Raw genomic sequence first — 10,912 nt, 5'->3', positions numbered from 1 at the left:
GAACTGTTCTTCAGCTTAACCTTACATAGCGACATTTCAACAAGACAGTGTTTCCTAGATCCCCACTGTTGTCTTTGTCACATGGGCATTGTAGGTGAAAGCTTCCATAGAAACTTGTAAACTACCTTCCAAAAAAATCAGCTGTTGCAAGAACCTTGCAGGCATCCCATGGAGAAATACCTCAGCAACCATACTGAAGAGCACTGAGATAGTTTAAAAACAAACTTTTGAGAAAAGGAGCAGGTGTGGCAGTCAGTAGTAGTATAGCAAAGAACATAGCCTGGGTAGGAGAAAAAGAAAAAATTGAGGCTAAGTTCCAGTTAGCAGATAAAACACAAAATTGGGAAAAGAATGGCTGAAAACTCATTTTATTTAAGTCCAAAAGTAGAATAAACCACCCAGATACAAAAAAAAAAAAAAAAGAAAAAATCAAACTATGCCTACTGAGTATACTTTGTCAAGTTAACTTATTTACTAAGCTAAAGCCAGAATATCTTCAAGACCTGCCATACTGGGAACACAAACAAGATTAAGTAACCAAGCCTTTGTGCTACCACACAGGACACGAGACAAACCCTCCTTACAGTATATATGCTGTCCCAGCTTTTACAAGCCCTTTAGCTGAAGTAAAATTTCTGTTCCTTGGGGTCTTTTAAGTCACATGAAAGAGCTCAGGACATGGTTTCTGGATAAGAGGTCATCACTTTAATTGATGGTAAGATAAGGCAAGATAAATTCCCCTTATGCTTTTCAGCTTGCTGTAGCCAAGAGAATGAGACACATGGAAGGACATGGTCATGCTGAGAACTAAGAGAACAACCTTCCTCTTTTCTTGGTATCTGAGACAGCATCAGCAGAGCTGTTCTCAAATGAATGAGTCTTGCTTGCTTAAAAGCCACCTTATTGATGTAGCTGAGGAAAACGTATGATCTTTTTAAAGAGGGACTTCAGCATGTATAGGGTTTTACCAAGTTAATTTCAGAACTACTTTGCTCACATTCTCACACACAAATTAAAAGCCGCAGAACAATAAAGCTTTATATAGGTCTTCTGGCCACGTATTGCTGTTAATTAGTGCCAGCACAGACACTGTAGCTCAGAAACAGATTGCTTTGCACAAGCTTCCTTCAGCAGAAGGGAAAAAATATGCCTAATTCCCACTTATTGCCAGCATAAAGGCTTAGCAAGCAGGAATGCAGACTTTGACATGAAAATACTGCTAAAAAACTATCAATATTAAAAGGAAATAAAAGCTGGGCATGATACCTGCTTAAGAACCATAAATGTTCTCTGCTGGCTATTAGGCAATTGTAACAATCTTCCCTACCCATTTCTTTGGCTAACTACTTACACCAGTCAGATGCCACTTCAAAAACCTGAGATAAGAGGTTTGTACAGCTGCATTTTTAAAGACACCAGCACATACTGCTAGGAGCATTTCAGAACTGTGTGACACTGGACAAAACATTATGAAAATAAGTTTTCCAGCTTGACTTGCAACTGCAAGTAAAATACAATTAACACAACCTGCATTTGTAAATGCATAATAGAAATGTCATTCTTCACAAAAGAATTGGAGGTATTTTACCTATATAGCAATCTTTATTTCAAAATGGCCTTTATTACAAAAATGTAAAAATCCAGCTAAACCAGAATCATTGAGATTATTTTTGTGGACTATCAAAAGTCCATGGATCTTTGTCCCCATATCCTTTTCCTCACAACATTTTCCCCACTTCCAGTCTGATTACACAGGTGCAAATGTGCCTAAATGGCCTGGAATAGATAAATACATTGAGAAAGGCAGAAGCTGTAAAGCTAAATGCATGCAACAAGTTCTATCAGGAAGAAACCCTCAAAAATAAACATAACTGTAAAGTAGAGATAATCTGCAGGTATCCAGGGATTTGCTCAGTCATCCTTGTCTTTTGCTCCGTGTTTCAGGATGCGCGTGAATTCAATGTAGTTGAAATTCCCCTTTTTGTCGATGGGTGCCTCTCTGTACAGCTCATCCACCTCTTCGTCGGTGAACCTGTCTCCCATGGTCGTCAGCAGCTCTCGCAGGTAGTCTTCCTGAATGAACCCTAGAACACAACGTAAGAGGGCATAAATGCAAAACCTCCTTTTCCTTATCTGCTAACAGATAATTTCTTTCTTTGAATTCCTTGTTTCAATTAAAGAGACCTACAGTCTTTGTTGCCAAATGAAAACAAAGCCATTATAGCCTATAACTGTAATTGCCAAATAATTGCAAGCATTCCACCAAGTCAAGCCTCTTAGGTACATTTGCATGGTCTCACTACTTCAAGTGAAGGCCATTTTATGATTTACCTGTGTTGTTTCAAAGAATATATAAATTTGTCAGTATACATATTGGACCTTCTTCCCAACAGAAGGGCTATACTCCCAGTAGTACTGAGAGCCTTTTAACAATTGTATATTTTACACAAAGGGGATCCATTTGTCTTGAACATTCCTAATGAAAGCCACTAAAAAAAAAAAAAATGGAACTTGACTACTAATGTTCAAGTGCATGAAACACAGGGAAGTTTGAAATACTTCAAAGATTTTAAATTGATCTTAAACCAGTGACAAAACCCAGATTTACTAGACTGGTTGCAAAGAATACGTTTTTGGCATTGTTTATTAAACAAGCAGCCTTGTGTAACTTGTGATCCCTCCTATCAGCACTCTTGTGAGTCACACACGTTTTTTCTTGTATTAATTTTCTCCTTTAAGTGCAGCTTAACAGAGGGAAGGTGAATACTTGCTGACAGAAAACAAGTTCTTCATAAAGGCACAACAGCTTTGACGACAAGGATTCCCCTTACAAAACTTGTCCCGAAGCTGAATTTTAACTTAGGAAAAATTTAAGACCCTGGTTCCCAATCAACATCTTTTTTCCTTTCTCCTGTCTTGAACAACAGAACCAAAGTGCCAGAAGTTTGAGATTTTAAGTTTTATAGTGTTTGAAAAGCTAATTTGAGCTGCTGAGGATACATGGCATGATTTTTAGTTTGCAGAAATCAGAATTTTCAGAGTGAAAGAATTCATCATCACTTATATGAATACAAGTATTTATTGTTAGAAAATTAAGTAGAAATAATACACATACACTTATTTCACCCACGTACCTGTTGCTTCTTCATCAAAGCAAGCAAAAGCATTCCTGATGACATCTTCCGGATCGGTGCCATTTAACTTCTCACCAAACATTGTGAGGAACATCGTGAAGTTTATGGGGCCTGGAGCCTCATTCATCATGGCATCTAGGTATTCATCCGTTGGATTCTTTCCTACAAATACAAGGATTCATATTTGCTTTAGCTTTCAAACTAAACAAAAAAGTAATCTGATGGCGTAATGCAACCTGAGACCCCTCTCATAAGCTATCCCAAACTCAATATTTTCATTATAACAGCACAGATTTGCTTGGCAACCATAAACAGAAGAGAAGTGACGTTACCAAGGGAGGCGAGCATATCGTGCAAGTCCTCTTTGTCAATGAAGCCATCCCTGTTCTGGTCGATCATGTTGAAGGCCTCCTTGAATTCCTGAATCTGTGACTGATCGAACATTGCAAATACATTGGAAGTGGCACGCTGAGGGCGCTTCTTGGTGGTCTTCGTCTTTGCCCGTTTGCTAGACATGTTGGCTGTTGGTTCTAGGGAGACAGAAACATATCCAAGATTTAGCCTTATTAAATCAGATGGATATCTGATGGATATTTATCCATCAGAGAGATGGATAAAGGAATATCGAATTCCATGTTATAAGCAAATACCCCAAAGTACACATTTATTTTAATATTTCCTGCTACTGTTTTCTTTCATTTGGACTTCATCTGCTGTTAAGCATAATGTCTTTCAGGATTCAGGGACTGGCACTGTAGGCCAATAGCAGGCTACATTAAAAAACAAATCAAATCATGGTTCTTGAAATGAAATATAGCGCTTGTATTGCTGATTCAATTCTCTATTTGCATCTTCCACAAATTAAGATGACTACATACATAGCTGTTTAGGAGGCACTGTTGACCTACCACACAGAAGGACATGGGCTGTTACCTAGCATAGTATGTCGTGGTTAAATAAATCAAGCAGGATGCTAAACTAACATTTAGGAAGGAAAAAACCAGTATTTTAGGCTCTGAATAGCATTTTGTTAGAATAGCTGCTGTTAAAAGAGCAGTAGGTCTCAGGACCCAAAATTACTCTGATGAGAGCCTAATGTTTTTGTGAAGATCGTTGGACGGAGCTGGGGCTGGGAGTGAGATCTGCCAAAGAACTCCTGCTACAGTGCTTTCAAAGTCAACTAGAGGATTGTGTGTGTTAGGAAAAGGACACTGACGTGGTTCAAAAGCACTTCATTGCAATTCTCTTACACAGTGGAACTATTACACAATACATATGCAAATGCAAGCACACTCTCTTTTAAAATAAATTGACATAATAGTTCTAAAAATCTGAAGATTGTTTCTTTTACATTATCAAGCTTTTAAAACATTTCTATATTCTCATAGACTCTTTATAAAGTTTCATGTATCACAAATTACTAATTTCATTGTTTCCCTTGAGCTATCAAATGAAGAAATAAACGTGGTAGTTTACACGTTATAACACTAATATGATCAGGGTAGACATGAGGCTTCCAAGTTAACTGCTTTTTAGCTGGGAAGATACATTCAGTGTTGAACTGTGGTTGACGGTACAAACAGGAAAAGCTGAGTCATTCACTGAAATGCAAACATGACGACCTCAACATTGCTATTGGATCAAAGTAAGGTAGACCCTGTTTAATGCTGTTTCTAAGAGTCTTGTACACCTCTATGGTTTAGTTTTATCTAATGCAAGCAATCCATGCTGCTATAATCCTTTATTATGCCCAAATCAAATGTTATGCAAACCAGATCCCTTCCATCCTTGATTTTGAATTTTACAGGAAGCAAAGTGTCCTGAAAGAGGACAAATTTAAGCTTCACCTGTAGTCACAAGAATGCCAACATTTTGAAATTTACACTAAGTATTAATTTTATAACTTTAAAAAAATTATCTAGTCAGAAGTGCAATTCTGATCAGTCACAGCACAGTTCTAATGGTTTCTCCAATAGTTTGCTCAAAGTTACTGTATTTTCTGTTAGACTCCTGAAAAGCAAGACTGAAGTCACTAACTTGGATTCATCCTCAAAAAAAAAGGGAGTAAAATTAAGCTAAGTAACTCCCTTACATGGTCAATCAATTCGATATTCAGGCAAAAAGCAGTTAGGTTTTTTGGTTTTAATTAAAGGAAAGATTTTACCTTGTTTTGTATCAGATACATGACATGCTGTACCAAGCATCTGGATCATAAAAGGATATTCCATAGTTACGTCCTTCTCAGTCTGTCTACAAAGAGCGTTACTGATTTCCCCTGCTAATTCCACACTTTTAAATGCTACGTGCATATGCAACGTTCTTCTGACGTATTAAAAAAACCATTATGTCCCGAACTAAAAATAGCCTATGAAACGCAACTGCACATCACTCAACAACACCGAAGTTCTCTTCACTGCATTCACTAACCGCAAGCTATCCGAGATGTTTGGCCTCCAACAACACTTCAACAAATAAATATGAACTCCTGACATCTAGATATTTATGAAGACAGCTGACAATAAAGGTAGTTTGCTTTCAATTTGCAGTCAAGGGTTGTGCGGTCTTTTCCTTACCTCTGTAAAAACCCTCATGCAAGTTACTGTTAAACTCTGAATTATTGATTGAAAGTTCCACTACCCAGAATAGAGTCAAAGACTATCTGTTAATAACCGGTCCCTGAAATAATTCATACTTTTCAGGATATGGCCCATTCAAAGTAAACTAAAAAGTTGACTTTGCATGTGCTTGCGCAAGGCAGTGCTCCCAGCAAGCCACTACCTGCAATTCTCTCAGGTATAACTGAATCCTAATCGAGAGGAGGTAACAGAAGCAGACTACTGCTGACTGTAGCTACACATGGTGGGAAGAGAGACTGTTTCTAATTCTGTTCAGAAGATTGCCGTATCAGTATATCGTACTAGAGAAGATGAAAAATTTGCCAATGTTTGCATTACTATTTTCTAAGTTTCTATCAACCAGGCTTGGGAGGCAGCCATACAGATGGCATGACTCTCACTTGAAGAGACCTGTCAGCCTGCATATAGAGAAACATTAGGTCTCACAAGACTCTAGTGCCTTTCAGCCCAAGTTTGGTGCAGTTATGCCTGAAATGGTAAAAAAAACAACTGGCTGGATAGCCGGGCCAAAAGAGTTGTGGTGAATGGAGTCAAATCCAGTTGGCGGCCGGTCACAAGTGGTGTTCCCCAGGGCTCAGTGTTGGGGCCAGTTCTGTTTAATATCTTTATCAACGATCTGGATGAGGGGATTGAGTGCACCCTCAGTAAGTTTGCAGATGACACCAAGTTGGGTGGAAGTGTCGATCTGCTGGAGCGTAGGAAGGCCCTGCAGAGGGACCTGGACAGGCTGGATCATTGGGCCGGGGCCAGCTGTAGGAGGTTCAACAAGTCCAAGTGCCGGGTCCTGCACTTGGGTCACAACCACCCCATGCAACGCTGCAGGCTGGGGGAAGAGTGGCTGGAGAGGTGCCTGGCGGAAAAGGACCTGGGGGTGATGGTCAACAGCCACCTGAACATGAGCCAGCAGTGTGCTCAGGTGGCCAAGAGGGCCAATGGCATCCTGGCTTGTATCAGGAACAGTGTGGCCAGCAGGACCAGGGAGGTGATCGTCCCCCATACTCGGCACTGGTGAGGCCGCACCTCGAGTCCTGTATTCAGTTTTGGGTCCCTCACTCCAAGAAGGACATCGAGGTGCTGGAGTGTGTCCAGAGGAGGGCAACAAAGCTGGTGAAGGGTCTGGAGCACAAGTCTGATGAGGAGTGGCTGAGGGAGCTGGGGTTGTTTAGTCTGGAGAAGAGGAGGCTGAGGGGAGACCTTATTGCTCTCTACAACTACCTGAAAGGAGGCTGTAGCGAGGTGGGGGTCGGTCTCTTCTCCCCAGTAACAAGCGACAGGACGAGAGGAAACGGCCTCAAGCTGCGCCAAGGGAGGTTTAGGTTGGATATTAGGAAAAACTTCCTCACCGAGAAGGTGGTCAAGCATTGGAGCAGGCTGCTCAGGGAAGTGGTTGAGTCCCCATCCCTGGAGGTATTTAAAAGATGAGCAGACATGGCGCTTAGGAACATGGTTTAGCGGTGGACTTAGCAGTGTTAGGTTAACGGTTGGACTTGATGATATTAAAAGGTCTTTTCCAACCTAAACGATTCTGTGATTCTATAAAATCCTGCACTCAGCTCTGGAAAACTCTATTAGAAAGAGGGTGATAAATTGGAACGTGTTCAGAAAAACAAGGACATCAATCAAGTTTGCCAAAGAGATCAATTTATCATGAAAAAGTTCCAAGTGTTTACACTTAGTATTATCCCTCTGTGTACAACAGTGAATGATGTAACGGGCAAGAACAAACCTCATTTGAATCAAGCACTGGACCCACTAATTTTATAGAAAATAGGATTTCACCCAACAAATCCACCAGGTCATTTATTTAGAAAAAAAAATCATGCTTTTATAATTGAAATAGGGTAAGTATAGGCTGAAAATAGAAGAATTTCAGTAGATAAAAAATGGAAATACTTCACATTAGATAGTACAAGTCACAACAGGCAGGTTTAGTCTGTTGTTTAATACTATGATGCACTGAATGGTCTGGGCCTTGGTTTGGAAACCATTCAAGAAACTTGTAAGTAAGATCTTGCCTGTGAGACTTATCGTAAGATATTTCCAAAAACATAACCTTTATTTAGGAAAATTGTCACATATTGAAAAAATTAATAAATTGCACCCACTAGACTAGAGAGGTAGTAATAGCACTGTGCCACTCTCCACTGCTTGTACATGTACATTCATTTGCTTAGTCAAGCAATAGCAATGGATATCAAACTACAGAAGCACAGAAAGTCATCTTATGCTCCTTACCTCTGGGAAAAAGCTACACCCTAGAAGGAGACAAAATTGAGCAACTGAAGAGCTTAAGCCAGACAATAAAATAGGAAACTTTACAACCTACGAACAGTGGCGCAAGTCTACATAAAATTCAGCACTGAATATTTTATTTTAACACTACCAATTATTTGGGAACATTATTAAACTAAGATATAATGGCCACCCTCTCTTAAATCATCAAAGTCAGCCTCAAAACTAAATCCCAAGTTCTGTCCACGTAACCAATTACAGCATCAGGTACCACCACCCATCCATCACAGTCTGGGTGGTATCAGGAGGAGATGACAAGACCAAGGCACTCCAGCAGACCTGTGGCAAAGCTCAATAAAGAGCAGATTACACTTCGGGGGGGGGAAGAAAAACACAGCCTATGCAATCTCACCTAGTCTTGAAAGCCAGCTTAATACACTCCTCATTGACAAGTTTTCCTAAGCCCTTCTATAGGAGTCAAACCTGCCTCAAAACCTCGTTTTTGTGACTCAACAAAGCCTCCTCCTGCAAGTGAGAGAGTGGAAACCACTACAAGCTGTCCCCAATAGCTTTGTCGTGGCCATAATTATTTCAAAACGTGATCAGCTAAGGACAGACTCAGGACCTCTCCTGCTATCTCAACCCCTTCCAACCGCAGGGGCTTTCGGACGGGCCCTTCCCCTGCTCTAACCATGGCGAGCAAAGGGCCGGAGAGGGTCGATGCGGCCGGAAGGCGGCCGCTCCCCCCCTGCCGGCTGCCGGTGCCCGCGGCAGCGGCCCACCGCCCGGCTGGCAGGGCAGGCCGGCCCGCGGGCCACCACCAAGGCGGGGTCCCCCCCGCTCCAGCCCCGGCCGCGCAGGGCGGCTCCCCGCTGGCGGCCGCGGCCAGCGCCCCGCTGACGGAGAGCCGCCCGGCCCGCGCCACGCACGGCTCCAGCCGGGCCCGGCAGCGGCGAGGCGGGGCCGAGGGGGGCTGCCCCCGCGGCGGGTGACGCCGCAAACGACCCCCGGCCCGGCTCCTCAGGCAGCCCGGCCCGGCCGCGCCCCTCACCTCCCCCCGGCTGCCGACCCCGCGGGCGGTCGCAGTCGCCGAGGCCCCCCCCGAGCGCTGGCGGCGGCCCCGCCTCACCTGGCGGCCGCGGGTCCTCGTCCGAGCGCGGCAGGCAGCAGCGGCGGCAGCAACAACGGCACTTCCGGGGAGCGAGCGGCCGCCGCCCCGCCGGCGCAGAGGAAGGAAGGCGTGGGCGAGACCATCGGCGCGGAGAGGCGGGGGGGGAGAGTTGGCGGCGAAGCTCGTCGGCGAGGCGGCACACACGGCGCACGGGGGTGTCCCGACGGCGCCTGTGGGTTTCGCGCGTCCTCTCAGGGGTCTCTACCCCCCTCAGGAGGATGAGATCAAGGCCTCGGTCTCGGTCCCTGTCCCGTTCCCCCCCCCGGCGGGGAGGAGCGTTGGTACAGCGCGGTGCGGTCACCGCATTCCAGGGGCGAGGGGCGGAGGCAGCGCCGCGTCTGCCCTTGTAAGGCAACGGCGGGAGTTTCCTGCTCGCCCGGCTCGCGGCGACGGGCGGGGCGGGGCGGGGCGAGGCCGGGCCTTACCTCCTCGCCCCGCCCCGCCCCGCCGCCGGGCGCGGTTCCCGCGGGCCGGCTTTACCTCCCCGCTCCCCCGGCCCAGGCTCCCCGCGGGCCGCCCGTCCCTCCCGCCTTCCATCGCCTCACACCGGCCGCAAAACTGCCCTTCCCAACGGCCCGTGCCGCCCTTCCGAGGGGCTCTCTGTAATTAGAGTTCAAATGGCCTCATAAAGCGTCACAGACCTCCGCGGTTCCCGTTTTCTGACGGAAAACTAAATCGCTGTTCCCTGTTCTCGTTGAATATCCAGGACAGCGTGGTGGTGCGGGGGAGCCAGTAACCAAGCCAATAAAACGTAAAAATACGTTTTATTACGCCGTCATGCGTTCTCAGGAGGTGGTATGTTGCAATAGCGTTAAGGCCCTGCAGAGGGACCTGGACAGGCTGGATCGTTGGGCCGGGGCCAGCTGTAGGAGGTTCAACAAGTCCAAGTGCCGGGTCCTGCACTTGGGTCACAACCACCCCATGCAACGCTGCAGGCTGGGGGAAGAGTGGCTGGAGAGGTGCCTGGCGGAAAAGGACCTGGGGGTGATGGTCAACAGCCACCTGAACATGAGCCAGCAGTGTGCTCAGGTGGCCAAGAGGGCCAATGGCATCCTGGCTTGTATCAGGAACAGTGTGGCCAGCAGGACCAGGGAGGTGATCGTCCCCCATACTCGGCACTGGTGAGGCCGCACCTCGAGTCCTGTATTCAGTTTTGGGTCCCTCACTCCAAGAAGGACATCGAGGTGCTGGAGTGTGTCCAGAGGAGGGCAACAAAGCTGGTGAAGGGTCTGGAGCACAAGTCTGATGAGGAGTGGCTGAGGGAGCTGGGGTTGTTTAGTCTGGAGAAGAGGAGGCTGAGGGGAGACCTTATTGCTCTCTACAACTACCTGAAAGGAGGCTGTAGCGAGGTGGGGGTCGGTCTCTTCTCCCCAGTAACAAGCGACAGGACGAGAGGAAACGGCCTCAAGCTGCGCCAAGGGAGGTTTAGGTTGGATATTAGGAAAAACTTCCTCACCGAGAGGGTTGTCAAGCACTGGAACAGGCTGCCTAGGGAAGTGGTTGAGTCCCCATCCCTGGAGGTATTTAAAAGATGAGTAGACATGGCGCTTAGGAACATGGTTTAGCGGTGGACTTAGCAGTGTTAGGTTAACGGTTGGACTTGATCTTAAGGGTCTTTTCCAATCTAAATGATTCTGTGATTCTATGAACAACGGATGGAGCTGATACATCTGGAGCACTGTTTTTAACAAGTTAATTACTTGTCTGTCTTGGGTTGAGAGACAACAAGTAAGGCTGTG

The 10,912-nt window shown here is 45.4% G+C and overlaps 1 protein-coding gene across 2 annotated transcripts; it reads right to left on the bottom strand.

The window, feature by feature from the left end:
• Positions 1 to 1,573: 1,573 nt before the first annotated feature.
• LOC104015764 (myosin regulatory light chain 2, smooth muscle minor isoform) lies at positions 1,574 to 9,454 on the bottom strand. 2 transcript variants are annotated; one of them, XM_087755655.1, is made up of 4 exons: positions 9,132 to 9,454; positions 3,467 to 3,664; positions 3,135 to 3,296; positions 1,574 to 2,084 (listed from the first exon to the last, which is right to left on the bottom strand). In XM_087755655.1, exons 2-4 carry the CDS (start codon positions 3,648 to 3,650, stop codon positions 1,912 to 1,914), a joined length of 519 nt encoding a protein of 172 aa, XP_087611781.1. In that variant the 5' UTR covers positions 3,651 to 3,664; positions 9,132 to 9,454; the 3' UTR covers positions 1,574 to 1,911. The 2 variants fall into 2 exon arrangements, with proteins under 2 accessions (XP_087611781.1, XP_009466827.1); XM_009468552.2 differs by lacking the exon at positions 9,132 to 9,454 and adding an exon at positions 5,299 to 5,430.
• Between the last annotated feature and the right edge of the window lie 1,458 nt (positions 9,455 to 10,912).

The sequence above is a fragment of the Nipponia nippon genome, unplaced genomic scaffold (genome assembly GCF_047370975.1).
Source record: "Nipponia nippon isolate SJK-2023a ecotype South Korea unplaced genomic scaffold, ASM4737097v1 scaffold_1, whole genome shotgun sequence".
Taxonomy (NCBI): Eukaryota; Metazoa; Chordata; class Aves; order Pelecaniformes; family Threskiornithidae; genus Nipponia; species Nipponia nippon.
This window is presented reverse-complemented; position numbering and strand designations above follow the sequence as displayed.